The 18,192-nt window shown below is 60.9% G+C and overlaps 1 protein-coding gene across 1 annotated transcript in view; it reads left to right on the top strand.

Moving 5' to 3' along the window:
• Positions 1-18,192, top strand: part of KCNQ1 (potassium voltage-gated channel subfamily Q member 1) — a gene marked incomplete at both ends in the record, with an annotated part of 335,487 nt that overhangs the window by 48,201 nt on the left and 269,094 nt on the right. Inside the window, one exon of the mRNA XM_080693799.1 lies at positions 9,339-9,429. Within this exon, the coding sequence (XP_080549925.1) occupies positions 9,339-9,429 (91 nt within the window). The remainder of the gene's footprint in view (positions 1-9,338; positions 9,430-18,192) is intronic.

The following is an 18,192-nucleotide window of genomic DNA, read 5'->3' as shown; positions in this document are numbered from 1 at the left end:
AAACAGAGCCAGTGGCATCCGCGCCTGTGCGGAGATCGTGGTTCGTTTTGAAGGCTGGCTCACAGGACCATGGGCCAGGTGAGCCCCACCAGCAGGGCACAGTCGACCAACTTAAACACCATCACACTGAAAAGGCCCCTCCCCACAGCGTGGCGAGGGCTGTGGAGCAAGCCTGGGGCGTGTGCTCATGGAGGGAGTGTCCTGGAGCGTGGCTCCCTGTCCAGGGCCTGGCACAGGCCTCTCCAGCCCTGGACTCTCTGGGGTTGAGGAGCCCAAGAGGCCGTGTCAGGAGGCACCTTGTCCTGTGGCTGCTTGTAGGGCCAGCCGCTCCTGGTGGCCGCCCCTCCGCAGGCCTTGTGTGATGGCTCTGGGGAGCCGCAGGGGGCGGCCCGGTGGTCCGGGCTGCTGTCCCCCTTGGAGCGGCTCCTGGCTGCCACTCCTGTGTCCCTGTGCGCTCTTCCTGGCCGCCTGCTGGGCTCAGCATGTGGAGATGGCATCCCCAAAGGTCACAGAGCCCCACAGGAGGTGAGGGCCTCCTGAAGGTGCAGTGATTTCAAGCATAGATGAACCCACATGCGGGCGGGTGGTGGATAGGACAGAGGAGGCCTCGCCGTGGGGCCTTGGGCCTCTTCCCCAGGGCCAGGCAGGCGCTGGCCCTCTGCAAAGACCTGTGTGGACAGACGCCGGGGACCTTCCCCGCAGCCAGCATTAGTGGCCGTTGCTTCCCCGGCCGTCTGTCAATGCAGAATCTCTGTGGGACCGGCCCCGTCTCTGCCTGGACTAGGCTCCCACCCCCGGGAAGCCCTCCTCAATTGGATTGCTCTTCCCCAGGACAGAGGGTGGGAAGGCGGCTCAGTGGGGGTAGGCCTGCCAGCCAGAAGCTTGGCCACCCGTCCAGCCATGGTGTCCAGGTAGGGCTCACCTGGGGTCACCCCACGCCGGCCTCTGCCAACCCAGGACTGACATCTGCGGTGCCGCCCACTCCTGGGGGTCACTCCCGGCCGCCTGGTCTGCCCCTGACCTTGATCTGCCCTTGGTTCCCGGATGGTTGGAATTGTCTCGCTGGTGTCCACAGGGCTTGGCGGGAGGGGACACTGGCTGCCCACCCCGCACAACGTGGCGGTCACGGAGTGAAGTTGCGTCGTGCTGGATCTCTGCGGCTCCCAAGCCCAGGCTTGCCTGTCTCTGGATTCAGCAGTGAGGCTGGGGCTGGTGCCAAGAACGGGGCTGGCCAATCCGAGGAACCCCCTCCATCGCCCTTTTACTGAGTACCAGCAGCTGCTACGACCTTAGACACGTTCCCACTCCCCGCGGGGAAACTGAGGCTCGACATCCCCACGGTACCGCAGTGTACAGGATCCCTCATGTCCCCTGGGGTGCGATGGGAGGTTTCCTCTTGCCAGAGCCCAACTATAGCAAGAAAGACTTGGGCTAGACGTTAGGGGGGACTTTCTCAGGAGCTCAGCCCTTTGGGGAGCTCCTTGTTCTCAGGGGGCCCTTTTATCCCGGGGGGCCCTGAGCCAGGCGGGGCTGCTGAGGACAGGCTGTCCCGGCCGTGGTGACACCTGGGCACGGTGTGTGTGCACAGGTACATCTGGCTGGCTGGGAGGCTGCCGGGCCCCCTCCCCGTCCTGGACACTCTCCCTAGGCGACCATGTGTGTCCTTGCAGATGAGGCCTGAGTCCCTGTGGTCGCTCCATTTCTTCTCCCGGCACCTTCTAAATATACCCTCCGAGGGCGTCTTATCGTGGGGGCCGCTGGGAGCCTGCGGGCCTGATCCCTCCCAGGCACAACGGCCCTGGGAGAAGAGCCTGCGACCCTGATCCACCACGGCCTCGCTGCACAGGGGGACTCTGCCGAAATAAGCTGAGGGCGCCGGGTGTTAGGGTAGGAGGTGAGCGCGGCCATGTGGCCCCAGGTGGGACCCTGGCTTGGGACGGGCCTGGCAGGGCCACTTGAGGGGGGCGGGCCCGTCTGCAGAGCTGGGCTAGGGATCGCTGCTCCTTGGCTGTCACCGGTCACCTCTGGTGCAGGACCTCGGGACCTTTGTGGATGGGGATCGACCAGGATCCCGGGGAGGGGCTCCCAGACAGGAAGCGGGGGTTTCTGTCTGTGCTGGCCTGCCCTGGGAGTGGCTGGGTATAGAGTCCCTCAGAACCCGACTGTGGCCTTGCCTACCCAGTGACCTGGAGGGCCGCTGTCTCTGAGCCCCGCTGGATTCTGGGGCAGGTAAAAGCAGAGGCAGTCTCTCTCTCAGCATGGGGCTGAGAGCAGCCGCGGCAGTGCCCCCCATGGCAGCCACCTGTCCAGGGCCCCCGAGGGCTGCCTCTCCATGCAGCGGCTGCTCCGGGGCTTTGGAGCTGCCCGGCGACCACCCACACTCGGCAGCAGGGGGTGGTGACGCAGGAGGCTCCGGGAGACATAAGCTAACGTATACATGGGTGTGCGGAGAGCTGGCCTGGAGGCCTGTGTCCTGGCCCAATCCAAAGGCCATAGGGTTCAGGTTGATCCGAGGAGGTGAGGTCGTGCGGGGAGGGCAGAAACCCACGGAAGGATCTCGCTGCCAGGTGGGCCAGGAGGCGGTGGAGGAGGGCGCTAAGCCTCTGCTCTGAGCTTGGCGTCCACCTCAACTTTCGGTCGATCAGTCAGTCAGCAAACGCCCCACACGCTATGTCCCCGGCCTGCTGCTGGGCTCTCGGGCAGGATGCCGCCAGCAGGCCCGGGACCCTTCCCTGGACCCCAGGGAGGAGGCTGCTTCTCTCTACCTTTGGAGGCTTCCGGACCTGGGAGGAGCCTGCTGGGATTTGTCTTTTCCCAGGATGGCCCAGGAATTCTGGGGTTGTAGGATAGGGAGAGATACAGGCCTGCGGCCCCGGAGCTCCCTGGGGCCCAGAGCCAGGCAGGGAGCCCATGTCTTGGGGGTTCCTAGGCTGAGCCCCTGCGGTGAGGACCGTCTCTTCCTAACTGTGGCCGTCTAATCTCCTGGTGCCCCCGGGGGCTGAAGCCTGTGTGTGTCCCTGCACAGTTACACTGCGAGGGAGACATTTGGGGCGGAAAACTCACCTCCCTGCAGAGGGGCGGCCTGTGGTGCTGTCCTCCCACTGCAGCAGAAAACTTTTAAAGGGATGAACGAGGAGCTGGGCGCGGGGCGCACGCTTGGAATCCCGGCATTCAGGAGTCTGAGACGGAAGGATTGTGGTTCGGGACAGCCTCAGCTACTTAGTGAGGCCCTTTGCAATTCAGCAAGACCCTGTTTCAAAATAAAGAATAAAAAATAGGGCTGGGAGTGTAGCTTGAATGTAGAATGCCCTTGGATTCTACCCCTAGTACCACAAAATAATGATAGTAATAGTAATAATAATAATAATAATAATAATAATAATAATAATAATAAAGTTCTAGGAAGCTCCCCAGAGAGTCCCAGTGAAAAGGTTTGGAGTGGTGTTGTGGGGTGGGGGGCATCCCAGGCCCATGGGTGGGGCGCACGCTGTGGGGGCCAACCCTCCCCGGTCGCACTGTGGGTGTTACATGGTGACCACAGGGCCGGGCCAGTGGCTGTGGGGCTGTGAGGTGGTTCCCCGTGGCACCTGGAGCCAGGCTGCGTGTGGGCCCAACTGGGCCAGCCCAGGACCCCCCAGGCCCAGTTGCCACCCCTAGCGCTTTCTCTGGCCTGTGAGACCCTAGCTGAGTGACCGGCTGGGCAGGGCCCGTGCGGGCGGGTCCCAGAGCGATGGGCGCAGCCTTAGTTCAAATGAGCTTTTGCAGCCGTGACTCAGGCGAAGGACTCCACATGCGCAGGTGAAACAGAAGCTTCTGGTGTATTTTGAAGGACGTTTTCAACGTCGTGATGGCACTATATGTTTTTGCCTAATACCTAATCTTGACTTTCAAAAGTTCCAGATTTGCCACTACCATCATAAGTAATGTATAAAATACCCACTACATACTGTCATTAGCCGGAAGACACCCCAGGGATCCCAGGTCTCCAGAACCTGCTAACGCTCTCATGTAGAAAGGCCTTTGCAGCTGAGGAGTCGCGAGGAGGCCGTCGTCCCGGGCTGTCCCGGTGGACCCAGAGCCAGTGACGAGTGTCCTCCCGAAGGACACTGCAGGGTTAGACAGAAGAGCAGACAGCCGGGCTGTGCTGGCGGAGGGGGTGGGGGTGTGTGCTACAGACACCAGCCCAGAAAGGAGTGTCTGCAGCCCCAGAGACGGCCGGGCGGGGACCCTGCCCAGAACAGCGGGTGGACGGAGGGTTGCGGCCTGGGCTCACTGTCCACACGGCCCAGGCATGCCCCACCCCGTGTGGGCCCCTCATCATGCCTCCCCATCTGGGCTGTATCCGCCCACTGGGGAGGTGAGTGGTGCCGTCCACAGAGCTTAGCCTGGGGGACGCGTGCCCAGCCTCTGGCACAGCTCAGGGCCCTCGGCATGGATGATGGGGTGTTGTCCCTGGGGGAGATGGCCCATCCCAAGATGCATGCTGAGCAGAGCCAGCGAGCTGGGCTGGCCTGGGCGTCCCCACCCCCAGCCTGGACTCACCTTGTGCTGTTTCTGACATTCTGATTTCTCCCAGAGGACAGCCTCGGCAGGCCCTGAGGCCACCGTCCCCTCCGGGAGTCGGCACCAGCTGAGGTCACCAGAAAGCCAGCTGGGACGCCTGCCCCTCCTCCGGCCTGCCTCGCCTCCCGGGGGCCATTGATAGGGGTATTTAGAATCTTCCAGAGTGACTTTTTTTTTTTTTTCCAGAACCCAGGGGCATTCTACCTCCCAGCTACACCCCCAGCCCTAGTTTTTTATTCTTTATTTTGAAACAAGGTCTCACTGAGTTGCAACGGGCTCACTTAGTAGTAGTTAGAGCTGTCCTCAAACCACGATCCTCCCGTCTCAGCCTCCCAGGTGCTGGGATTACAAGTGTGCGCCACCACGCCCGGCTCCAGAGTGACTTTTTTTTTTGAGAAAAAGAAACTCTGTGGTTTAAACCTCAACACTGGACCTGCTGGAGCTATTCATGCAAGCCCATCTGTGCGCCCGTCGTCTCCTCCCAGCCCGCTGAGGGCCCGCAGGGGCACATGCCTCGCTTTGGTCTCGGCAGTCCCGTCTATTCAGCTTTCTTTTAAAAACACATTCTTTTCGTTGCTATAAAATACACATAAGATTTCCCATCTTAACACTTTTTTTTTTTGCTTTGTGTTGCTGGGGTTTGAGCCCAGGAGTGTTCTACCACTGAGCCTAGCCCTATTTTATCTCTATTTTGACACAGGGGCTCACTAAGTCCCTACCTGCGAGCCTCGAGGCTGTGGTCCTCCATCTGAGCCTCCAGAGCGCTGGGATCGCAGGTGGGCGCCACTGCACCTGCCCACCTTAACCATGTCTAAGCATATCCACGTGCTGCGAGGCTGTCCCACCGTCCACCTCCAGATCTTTCTTGTCTTCCCAAACTGGAACTCAGACCCCATTAAACACTGACCCCCCTCCCAAACCCCTCCCCAGCCTCGGCCCCCATCCTACTCTCTGTGGCTCTGAACTTGCATTTCACAGTGATGGTTAACTGAGTGGCCCGGCCATCTCACACCGGGCCCCGAGGGCCCCCTGGAGCAGCCACAGGGCCTTTGCATGTGATACTCTTCTGCGAGGTTACAAGGTGCTCCTGTGGCTGGGCAGCCTGTGTGGCCAGCCTCTGCCCTCCTGGAGGGAACTGTCCATGCTGGATTTGCTCAGGTGGTCACCTGGGTTGGCTCAGCCCACTTAGAAGTGCCAGGTGGGACCCAGTGTGGGCACAGGGGAGGACCTCTGAGTCACGGCCCCCAGTTGCTTTCCACCCGGCCTGTCCATGGCCCCCGGAGCTGTTCTTCCCACCCCGCATGCCTCCCGCTGAGGCCTCCCTCTGTGGCCCTGGCAGGGCACCGGCATTCTTCCGCTCCCGGGGCACCTGGCTGTAGAGATATTGAGATGATGTCTGATAACATGCTGGACGTCCCTCGGGGCTGGCGCTGCGGTCAGAACTGCTGAGGTCAACTTTCCACGAGGGGAACAAGGAGGGTACTGTCCCTCGGGAGGCGCCGCTCCCTGTGTGTGCCCTGTGGCACTGGGCCGGGCAGTGCTGGGTGCAGGTGGCCTCCTGGCTGGGCACCGTCCCTCTCCAGCCTGCCTCCCGCTCCCCGTCCAAACCAGAGGCACTGCCTTCCTTGTCCTGGGCCTCAGTTTCCCTGCCCCTTGGCGTCCTGTGACAGCTTGACCTTGGAGTCTCAGGACGTGGAGCTGGAGGCGCAGGGTGCAGGCCGCCTGGCAGAGGCAGAGGGCATGGCGAAGGCCTCGGGGCCGTGAGCTCCCCAAGGGCAGGGCCCCCGGCTCGGCAGCTCTGAGGCTCCCAGCTCTGCGCAGAGCAGGTACAGATAGAGCTGTAAATAAGATAAAACTTATTTTATCTGGAGCAGATAAGAAATAAACTGTGCTATATAATTCTTTCTCAAGCCAGTGCAGTGTATTCAAATATTTGAAGAGCCGTTTGGCCTTCAGAGCACAGGGGGTTAGGAGGCAGCCCGGCAGCACGTGGGGAGAAGCTGGCCGCGTGTCCCCGGACCTCGGGGCTCTGTGGCCAGCCCCAAGGCTAGGCGGGCTCCCGGAGCCCTGTTTCCCACCCTGGCAGAGTTTCAGTGTGTATGGGGGTGGAGGGTCTTGCCCTCAGCTCTGTCTGGTCCACGGCACCAATGCCCACCTCTGGGAGGTGGGGGCAGCAGTGGCTACACCCTCCCTCCATGGCAGGGCTCAGACAGGAGCCCCCAAGTGCAGTTTCCCCCACCCCCAAGTCCCTGTGCCCCCCGAGGACACAGGCAGAGGTCCAGTCTGAAGAGTCCCTTTGTGTGCACCTGCGTCTAAGGCTTCTGAAACCTTATCCCGGCCACAAGCTCCTGCCACCATGTGCTTCCTACTCCATAGCTGAGGCAGTGTGCGTGGGTAAACTGAGGCAAAGGGGTGGCCTGGACCGCATGGTGGGTGTTGTGCATGTATGGTGGCACTGGGCAGGGGCTGGGTGGGCACTTCCTGCCACCCAGGGGCACCTGCTCTGCCTCCTCCTGGCTGAGCTGGGCTGTGCCTAGTCCTGCTTCCCTGTCTGCTGCAAATCAAAACAGACACACAGAGGCTGAGATACAGGCGCCGGACACGAGGAGCCCTGGAGGCACGGTCCCGTGAGGGACAGAGGTCCCGACTGGCCTCGATGGGTCCAGGTACAAGCTGGGGCGTGTAGCCCTGGGCCTGTGGCTTGTGTGGTGAGCAGCGAGCCCCGTGCAGGACAGTTCCCGGCACCGGGCACAGCGTCTGCCGCAGATGGACACCCGCTCCAGCCTGTGTTTGCCCGGGGAAAGCTTGCTGAGGTGGGGCCACGCCTCAGGTCCCATGGGGTGGGGGCTGTAGTCACCCCCATGGGCATTTCACAAGTGCTTCATCCTGTGTCCACTCTGGGCCAGCACTGTGCAGATTATGGTCTAGGGACAGACAGGGGGGGACCGGGCCTGGGAGGACCTGTTGTTCCATCGTGCCAGGCAGATAGGGTCCTCAGAGCTGACGCAATGATGAGGGTCGACATAGCGCCATCGCAGGGAGGCTGTGAGGACCCATGGGGACCTTCTGGGAGCCCTGCGGGGGCCGAGCATCTGCCATGAGTGGTGGCCATGGGTCACTGTTGAGCTGGGGCTGTCACAGCCCAGAAACAGGGTGACAGCCTGGAGAAGAGGGGAGATGACCGTGTGAGGGGCACGACGGGGCTGGGTGCTCATGAGGGAGCGGAGCCCCCCGTTCCAGGAGCGGGGTGGACACCAGGCCCATAGCTGACGGTTAGGGGTCTGAGAGGGGTGACATGGGGGGGGTGGTCAGAGGTCTGAAATGGGGCCGTCCCGAGGAGCCTGAGCTGGGGCTTCCACGCAGGACGGCAGCTGGTACTAAGATGGACTCGAGATGGACGGCCAGGGGAGCCGGGCTGGCCTGGGCATGGTGACCTCTGGGGGATGTGGAGGGCCCTCCTGCCTGGGTGGGGTAGGCTCTGTGGTCAGGAGGGGCCCTGTGGCTGGGACTGGCCTGTGAGGAAGGGGTCTGGTGGGCGCCGAGGTGGAGCATGGCTGGGGAGAGCCGTGGAGACTGGGTAGGGGGTCGAGCGGACATGACTAGTCAGTCCTTGAGGAGTAGGTGGGCCGCAGAGGCCAGACAGGGCGTCTCCACTGCAGGAGCCTGTGGGGGACCCCAGGAAGCTCTGTGGGATGTGGTGAGCAGCGTTTATGCTCTGAGGGCGGCCGGGATGGGTGTGTTGAACAGAAAGAAGACTCCAGCAGAACCTAGCGTGCGGGGGACACTGGGGCGGCCTGGCCACTGTGAGATGGGCATGCAGGCCAGGGCCAGCAGGTCTTGGGAGCAGAGGGGCCTGGGCACTGGGCAGAGGGTCTGCGCTGGGGCCGCAGGGCCACACATGTGGCTTCTGTCTGTACCTCCAGAGCCCTTGGGTTCACAGGATGGCTGCCCTGTCTCTGAAATCCCTGGCATGTCTTCCAAAGTGGCTGCCCTGTGCCCCAGGCAGGAGGAGGCTCGGGCCACTTGGCCCCTGACACTGGGGCTCTGAGCTCAGCTGAGGGGACCATGGGCCCGGAGGTGATGGCTACGTATCTGCTTGGCTCCCTCAGGAGCAGAGCAGGTGGCGTCTGTTCTCTGTGCCACGGGGAGCGCTGGCCGTGGGCTGGCCTACCCTTCGCCTTCCTTTGATGACCTTCAAGGGCCCCGCCTCGGGTGCCCGCGTCTGCACTGTGGCCACCGGGTGACCCCGCCCTGCCCTCTCACCGTGTGTGTGTGTGTGTGTGTGTGTGTGTGTGTGTGTGTGTGTGTGTGTGAATATAGTCTGGAAGCAATTTGCACCATAGCTTTATGAAGGGGTAATCACATCAGGGTCCTCTCACAGGAGGGGTGCGCCCCGGCGGTGCCTGGGGTATCCTCAGAGCTGATGGCCATTGCTGTCGTCCAAACCTAGAGTGGGGAGAGCCCCGTGTCCTCTGCAGCCCCCTCCCCACGCCAGTGACCCCAGTCTGATTTCCGTCCCCGTGGACCTGCCTGTCGGGGATGTAACCTCTGGACACGGGGCTCAGGGCCTGGCGGCCTAGCACAGGGATTTTGTCCATCTACGTTGACAGGAACTGGGTGTCTGTCCTTCTGTATCCCGGCAACCCCGCGTTCTTGGGTCCAGCCACCAGCCGCGGACGCTCCTGAAGCGGCTCCGGCGCATGGCAGGCTCTTCCCCGGGACGGGGCGGGGCCGGCAGGGCGTGACCCCTGACCTCTGCCCCCTCTGTCTTTCAGCTTCCTCATCGTGCTGGTCTGCCTGGTCTTCAGCGTGCTGTCCACCATCGAGCAATACGCCGCCCTGGCCACGGGGACCCTCTTCTGGATGGTATGTAGGGCTGGAGCTCTCCTGGGGGTGGCCCCGGGATGCGGCGGGGCTGCACGCTGGTCCCCCACCCCACCCAGGCCCAGCGCTCCAGACCTTGGCCTGGCACCTGCCGGGACGCCTGGGCTGTGTGGGCGATGTCCAGGGAAGTGCAGGAGTGGCGGGCCTGGCCGCGGTGCTCCTGGAGGGCTTCCTGGTGTGGGAGGCTTCTGGCTGGACCACAGAGGACAGGAAGACGGGGGTCCTGGCCGTTGGGGTAACGCTCCAGGGTGAGGTGACCCTTGCTGCGTTCTTGCCCGTTCCCCCAGTCGCCCAGGGAGCCCCTTCCATCAGCCCAGCATCGTGTCTTACTGGGGCCGTCCTGGCAGCCAGGGGCTCCTTTCCTCCCTGGCCAGCAGCGGGCCCGTGGCAGAGCCTGGGATCAACCCCACCACTCAGGGTGGTCTGCGCTCTGGCGGGGAGCCCAGACCCTGGAGCCAGCATCCCTGAGTGTAGATTCACCCCGGGCTCACCACTCACTGCTGGGCCAGGCACTAGCAGAGCAGAGTCCAGCAGGAAATTCAGAGTCCACGTGGTTTTAAGGCTGCCGAGAGGGTGGGTGTCCAGGATGAAGCGTCCACAGGAAAGTGGCCCGACAGCCATGGCTGGCAGGGCCCGGCGTCTCTGTGCGGCTTTGCTCCCGTGTTTCCCTGGCTCACGGTGGACCGTCCTGGTGTCTGCGGAGGAGCCAAGGGTCACCACCTGGCTTCCCTCTCCTGATTGGCCAGCAGCGAGGCGGCTCCGGTGCTTATCCATACGGTGTCTCTGGGACAGAGGGGCCTGCTGGCCGGCCGGGCTCCTGAGTCACCATGGTGACCTGAGGTGGTGCCATGTTGCTTTAAGGCGGGCAGCTTTCTCTTTCCTTGAGTGCTTCTGGTGACACTTGAATTGGGCTGGGGAGACTGACTCGTCTCTAGGGCCCAAACTGTAGGGCGTCCCTCGGGAGGTCTGTGGTTTTGTTTCCAGGTTGTTATTATTATTATTATTATTATTATTATTATTATTATTATTATTATTATTATTATTTTGGTGGTACTGGGGTTCCTGGAAGCCCTTCTACCTCTGAACTACACTCCCAAACCTATTTTATTTTTGGAAACAGGGTCTCTTAAGCCAGCGCGGCTGGCTTCGAACCTGCGCGATCCTCCTGTCTCCGCCTCCCGAGCACAGGGATTACAAGCGTGCGCCACCACACCCGGCTTGTTTCCAGGTTTTAGACGGTTCTGAGATTTATTCCGAGTGAGCTGGTGATCGCAAGTTGTCCCCGCGAGTGGCCGCCACCAGCGGGGGCTCCTCCAGGGCCCGCTAGGAAGCTTTGGCTGCACAAATTTGTTTTGTGTTTTACAGCCTGTGGGTTCACCACACTCTGCCACTCACACACGTAGCTTTTCCCTGGGTTCTGCCGTGTTTCTGCAAGAGGACAGCCCGTCTGCCCGCGTGGCGGCCACCTTCCCTGCTCCGCGCACTGGATTCAGTGTGCGGGGCCTGCTGGGGCCACCTGCTCTTGTGGAAGGGACATCCCTGCCGCCGGGCGCAGAACATGCGTCTCTGTGGTTGGAACCTGTCCTCCAGTCCCACGTCCGCGTGATTTTGCTAACGAGGCTGAGTCTGGCCTCGTGTGTCCAGGTGTCCCTCCTGCCTCAGCTTCCCGGGATGAAGCCCCGTGGTCCTGGTCTGGATCTCCCCATCCTGCCAACCCATGTCCTCTTCGTTTGCACGTGAGGTGCCTTCTTTGGTGCCACCTTGGCCCAGTTGAGACCCTCTCTTGTTTTGTCCTGCCCAAGGAGGGCTCGCTGACCCGGGGGCACAGGCCGTGTGTGCACTCTCCCTGTCGTGTCCGCCCAGGATCCCTGTGTCCCTCACCCTCCATAGGCCTGGCTCTTGGACATTCGCTGGCTAAGTCACTGTCTGCGTCTCCTGGGGGGATGCTGACCCCCGTCTGCTGCTCGGAAGGCGTGCCTGCTGTGGTGCCTGCGGCCCTCATCTTTGTTCCGCCGGGGGTGGGGGCTGGGCCTGTGCTTTGCCCTGCAGGGTCTGGTACTGAGGCTGCCCAGGGTTCCCAGCCCAAGGGCCCAGCTCTCAGAACATTCCCTTGCTGAGGTCCCTGTATGTACATGTGTTCGTGCATGGGACTACGCACACGGTCCACAAGTATATGTGTATGTGAGTGTGTATTTGAGTGCATATGTGTGTGATTTAGTCAACTTTCTGCCACCGTGACCGAAATATCCAACGAGAATTAGAGGAGGAAAATTTATCTGGGCTTGTGGTTTCAATGGTTTATCTATCGTCGGCCGGCTCCAAGGTAGGCAGCAGCTGGGTGTGGTCACTTAAGAGTATGTGTGAGACAGGCGTGGTGGTACACGCGTGTAATCCCGCATTTGGGAGGCTGAGACAGGAGGATCGTTATTTGAGGGCAACCTCAACTACTTAGTAAGGGCCTTTGCAACTCAGACCTTGTTTCAAAGTAAGAATAAAAAATAGGGCTGGGGGTATGTCACTTGGAGGGAGAATACCCCTGAGTTCCATCCTCAGTATCGCAAAGAAAAAAAAAAAAAGAGTACGTGTGTCTAAACATATTGTGAATGTGAGGGTGTTTACACATGTTGGACTATGTGAGTGTGTATACCCGTGTGTGAGCCTGTGTACGCTAGCTCAGTATGTATGCATGCACCTGTGAATGTCTGGCTGTGCGTGCATGATAGTGTGTAGACATGGCTATTCGTGTGCAGTGTGCCTGTGTGTGACCGTGTGGCACCTGTTCTATTGTTCAGATGCTAGCTGGGGTCTGGGGTGGTCAGTCTCCCCCATCCCCTAGTGACTCTCCCTCTCTGGGTGCTGGTGGCCCTGCCCAACGACCACCTGGGAGCTGGCTTGCCCATTCCTGGGCCCCGCACGCCACCTGGTGGCCACTCAGAACCGCGCCTGCATTTCCCATTGGCGGGGGCCTGGTGGTGTGCCCACCTCCCTCTGTTCCTCTCTGGCCCGCGGAGCAGCTCCCCTGCCCCAGCAGAGCCTCAGCCCACTGCGCTCCCCACCCCACCCTTGCGAGCAGAGTGGCCCCAACCACTTCCCACCAGGCCGCTTCCCAGAAGCCCCTGTGGCACTGGGGTAAGCCCCAGAGTGCTGTAGTTGAGACCCCCCCTACTCCCCACACACCTGCACTCTGTGGCCTGGCTGCTCCCTGGCCTCTCAGGGCCGGCTGCTGGTGGGCATCCACACGCCTGCCCGGGCACAGCTCTTGTCTCGGGGTCTGGATTGGACTGGGCTTTGTGTGTGGACTCGCGCCTCCTGTGGGTGGACACCAGGCCACGCTGGCCCAGCAGGCTGCCTCCCAGGACTGAGTATCCCCTACGAGCTGGCTCTCAGAGCCGCCCCACCCAGAGGCCCGTCTTGCTGTGTGGGCCTGGGCCTCAGTCTCCCCATCTGTAGGATGCAGGCAGCCTGGTTCCAGGCTTCCCCGCGCGGCCTGGCTCTGTCTACACCGTGTCCCTGCGCTGGCCTTGGGGAGGCTGCCCCTCTGTGTAGGGTTTGAGCTGATCCTGTCTAGCCGCTCATTCTAGAGTCACAGCTACAGGTTGGGGAGCACTGGGGGCACCGGGCAGGAGGCAGCAGGGGCAGACGGGAGAGTGCGTGGGCCCCAGGGGACGGATGTGGGGAGGACAAAGGCTTTTCTAAATGGCGTGCAGGTGGGAGGCAGGGTAAGAAAGAGCCGAGTGTGTGCTGGCGGCCAGAAGGAAGGACCCTCGCTCGGCCCGCAGCCTCCGGAGGAGGGCCATGATGGCTGGTCCCAGAGCCAGGGCCCTCGAGGGTGAGGGGGCTGCCAGACGGGTGCAGGGGTGTTCGAGCTGCAGTGGACTGGGCGTCCTTCCCTTGGACCACGGACACCAGGAGGCGCTCCGGTCACACGCATTTTGTAGCCTAGCCGCTGGGCCCGGCCCAGCTGTGTGTGGCGGTGCCCAAACCACAGCCTTGGGCCCCACAGGGGCCCAGGGCTAGAGCGAGGGACTCGCCATGTGTAGATTGTGGAAAAAAGTCGTTCGAGGCTGTATTCCTGGAGCCCAGTATTTTTCCTTCTTGTGCTGCGCCTGGCTTTTATGGTGCCAGAACGCCGTTATCTTGAGAGGCTGAGGGAGCCCCAGGGCGGCCTCCGAGGGGTTAAACATTCTGCTGAACCAGGGATATTTGGTGCGCCTGAAAAAGCCATCTTAAGAGGAATCTCATCTGGGCCAGGTCTGGCCCGGGACTTTGAACACGGCCGCGTTTGGGCGGCTCGGCCTTGGGCCCCGTTTCTGGCCTCCCGGGGAGGACGGCCCCCACCTGGCTCCTGAAGCCAGAGGAGCCTGTGTGTTGTGCTTGGGTCTGTGGACGTGGCGTACACGTGTGCACTCTGCTTGTGTCTGTGCCGGGCCTTGCCACGGGAGCATGTGTGCCTGCCGTGTGCACGAGCCTTGTGACTGTGTTCCCCCTTGGGGTGGCTCTCTTCACCCCCCCCCCTTTCTCTGCAATATGAGACTGCCCTGGCCCAGGTGAGGGACTGGTTTTTGTCTCCAAAATCACAGCTTTTTTTTTCTCTTTTTTTTCCAAACCCCACACAAAGAGAGCAGAGCTCAGAGGCAGGGCACAAACACGCGGGTCCGTGCCTTGGTGGCAGGCATACCAGGGAATTGTCCTTCGATGCCTGTGGTTAGAAACCCGTGCGCTGCGGCCGAGGCCTGGGGGATGAGGTCATTGCTCACGGCTTCCTCCCTTTCTGCAGGGGCTCCCTCGCTGCCAGGGACCCACCCTCCCTGCAGCTCGATCCTCCGCGTGCTCTCTGCTTGGCCTTTCTGCTTTCCCCTCGCCTGGCCTCAGTTTCCCAACAGCAAATGAGTGCGGGGCTCTCTGGGCCCCCGCGGCAGGCAGCGGGCCCCCTTTCCTAGCAGCAAGGTCAGGCTCCGTCTTCAGCTCCTCCCAGGTCCCAGCCCCTCGTTTATACTCCACACAAGCCTGCGAAAGGCTCCAGCCCTTTGACACCAACGAGGACCTTTTTGGCATTAAATTCGGCATCTGAGAAGGTGCCTGTTTGGTACCGCGTCAGCTGTGAGCTGCGTTGCCTTTGTGCCCTTCGGCTCTGGGCTTGTGTGGTGCTGGGCGCGGCTTGGCATTTGGGCTGTGGTCTGAGCACCGCAGCGCAGCGCAGCTCTTGCTCCTGGGTCATATCTGGTGTCTGCTGGAAGGGTTTTAGTACACTACCTGCCGCAGCTGTGGCTCTCGGAGCCCGCCTGTGCACACGCTCTGATCCTCCCTGAAGGAGATGCCTCGGGGGTTGAGTCACTGCTGCCCAAGGTCAGGGGACCGCAGGCAGCTCAGGTTTTCCATTAACAAACCCCAAGGTCTGGCTGCCCGGGGGCCTGTGTTTCTCTGCAGAAGGCTCCTGCACTTCTGAGCTCCATCCCTCAGTCCTGGGGACGCCTGGCTGCCCTACTCTTGGCCCCACGGTGTCAAGAGCTCCCTGGGGGAGATGTGTCCCCTCCTCTCTTTAGAACCGGAGCTTGTCTGTCTCTCCCACCACCCGGCCTGAGCCTTCTGGAATGTTCTGCTTCAGGACCTCCAGCCCCCTCCCCCTCCATTTCTCTGGTTGTTTTCTGTACCTTTGTTCAGCCAGCAAATATTTATTAAGCACCTACTGTGAGCCAGGCTTTGTGTACAAATAGGACCCGGGGCAGGGAGAGCAGGACAGGGGCCTCAGGTCTGCAGCCAGGACCTGACCAGGGCCCTGCACACAGGGGGGCCAGCATCTAAGTCCCCCTGCACCTAGCCCCTGAACTGGGCCTCAAGGACAGATGGCCCTGGGGCTCCAGCTCAGGGCACCAGTGGGCAGGGGCTGTGGCTCGCCCAGCTAGACTTGGGGTTACCCCCCAGGGGCTCCTCACTCAGCCACTGAAGCCCACAGACTCCCCCCCCAGGGGACAGTGCTGGCCGGCCTGTCCTGGGTAGGCTACCTGGCTGGGGACGGCTGCTTCTGGGCAGGTGGGGCCCTCGGGATTTGGAGCTGTACAGAGAAGAGCTGTTGGCTAGGCCTGTATCTTGAGGTGTAGTGGTTTTCTAGAAACTTCCTGTCACCCCCTGGGCTGGGAGCCTTCTGGAACCTTCCTCATGGGCTGGGCTATAACCGTATCAGAGCTGGATTCGGCCTTACAAGACTGTATTGCAGCCTGTGCTTTGGTTTTTGTTTTGCTTTGGTTTTGTACGGGCCTGGGGATGGACCCAGGGGCATTCGACCTCTGAGCTACACCCCCTGCCCTATTTTTTTTATTCTTTATTTTGAAACAGGGTCTCACTAAGTTGCGGAGGGCCTCACTAAGTAGCTGAGGCTGTCCATGAACAGCAATCCTCTGGTCTCAGTCTCCCGAATGCTGGGATTACAAGCGTGCGCCACCACGCCCGGCACAGCCTGTGTTTTAAAACCAAATGCACAGCCGGGCATGGTGGCGCACCCTTGTAATCCCAGCACTTGGGAGGCTGAGACAGGTGGATCCCGGGTTTTGGCTACTTAGTGAGGCCCTTTGCAACTCAGACCCTATTTCAAAATAATAAAAAATAGTGCTGAGGGTGTAGCTTGGAGATACAATGTCCCTGGGTTCCATCCCCAGTACCACATAATAATAATAATAATAATAATAATAATAATAATAATAATAATAATAATAATTCCACCACCAAATGCACAAATGTGCCACAGGAGGGTCTGTAGGGACTGCGTCTGGAGTTGTCTTTAAGCTGCTGCCCCGTCAGCTAGGGCTGCGTAACAAGGGTCACAGGCGGGAGGTTTAAACCACATTTATTTCTCATGGTCCAGAGGCCCAGTGTCCGAGACCCAAATCGGAAGCGCTGGTTCCCGAGGCCATGGGACAGCGAGTTCCAGGCCCCTCCCTCGCTGCTGGGGCTCAGCTGGCGGGCTCTGGGGTCCCGGGCTTGTAGAGGCTCACTGCAGCCCCCCCCCCCCCACTGGTGTCCTTCCTGTGTGCGTTTGTGTCCAAGGAACCTTTGCATCTACAAAGGCCCCGTTTCCAAATACAGCCACATCCCAAGGACTTGGGGCCTTAGCCTTGAATCAGGGGAGACACGGCTTAACCCCTGATGCCGTCAGAGGAAGCTTTTTTCACTTGGGTCTGCACACCTCGGCCCTCGGCCTGGCTGCTGGCTGTTTGGGACAATAAAGTTTTATTAACATGCAGCCACGTCCCCTCGCACGTGCAGTCTCTGGTGGGGCTTGCGTGGCCTGGGCAGGGCAGACACAGCAGGCCAGCAGAGCTAGCACCCTGACCTAAACTGTTTAGCAGGATAACTTTTGGGGGGAGGGTGGGTGGGGACTGGGGATTGAACTCAGGGGCATTCTACCTCTATGCTACACTCCAGCCCTTTTATTTTTATTTTGAAACAGGGTCACACTGAGTTGTTGAGGGCCTCGCTAAGTTGCTGAGGCTGTGCTTGACTCTGCGATCCTCCTGTCTCAGCCTCTAACACACTGGGCTCACACCCCTGTACCACGGTGCCCAGCAGCAGGGTGAGTACTTAAACAGCAGTACCTGGTACTTTTCACCTGGTGTTTCCCTGGGCGAGCAGGGGGAGCGAGAGCCCTGCCTCACTGCCCCCACGTGTGCCCCCACGTGTGCCGTGGTCAGTGAGGTTGGCGGCCTTCTTGATCCGGGTTTCTTTGTGGGTGTTGCAAGTTGAACTGATTTCAGACTCACCGAGTCGTTGTGGGCAATATGTGCGCCTTCTAGACGCCCTCTGCTCAGGCCCCAGTGGTTTTCGTTTGTGTTGACAATTTTCTTCCTCTCTGTATAACCACATCACGTGGGGTTTCCTGCATTGCTTGAGAGTAGTGGAAGCTATGCCCTTTATCCCTAACAAGCCAGCATATATCCCTAACACAAGGGCCATCTCCTGCCTAGCCAGGGGCCGAGCCGGAGCGGGCCACCGCGCGGAGTCTGGGCAGCGTTTCCTCCCCTTCCGTGGCTGTTCCAAGCTTTGGGCATCCATGGCTGCCCTCTGTGGTCGCTCCCCTGTGCTGTGAAGGGTGAAGGTGGAGTTCTGGGTTCAGTCCACTGAGCCCAAGGTTGTCCCTGTGGAAGGGAAGGGGGCCTCTCTGCGGACCGGACCCGGAGCCAAGGCAGAAGAGGCGAGACAGGGTCTCCACCACCGTGGACGTTGTTTATGCCCCAGCTGGTCCCCGGTCCCCAGATGAGGGTGACGGGTTTGCGTTGGCCACAATCCTGCCGTGGAGGCAGCTGTTCCTGAGGACAGCTGACATTCCTTTATGCGAGGCCTTCGCTGTGTGGAGAGCACGGAACTGGGCATCCTCTGCGCAACCGGAACGTCCCCCGAGCACACCAGCACCCGTGTGCAGAGGGACCTGGGGAGAGGTGTTCGCTGCGACAGGACAATTTCTGTGACGCCGGCACCGGCCGCCTGCTGTCACGGGCCAGGAGCGTTACGGCCGTCACCTTCGGGGAGCAGGCAGCGTGGAGACTCTGTGTCCCTCTTGGCCAAGTAGTTTGTTCCCAGGCGGGACCTGGCACTGTGGCTGTGCCTGGAGCTGGAAGGGCTTGAGGCTGGGGCAGAGGCGCCGGCCCCAACCTCCCCTCCCTCAGAACACTTTCTGTTCATTGCTCACTGGGCCCACACATTTCAGCACAACCCAGAAGGAAAAGGAGAAGGCCCCTGGCTTATAGAAAGACC

This window comes from Muscardinus avellanarius (assembly GCF_963383645.1).
Source record: "Muscardinus avellanarius genome assembly, chromosome: 1".
NCBI classification, from domain to species: domain Eukaryota; kingdom Metazoa; phylum Chordata; class Mammalia; order Rodentia; family Gliridae; genus Muscardinus; species Muscardinus avellanarius.
Note: the sequence above shows the minus strand (reverse complement) of the source record. Positions and strands in the feature narration are given on the sequence as shown.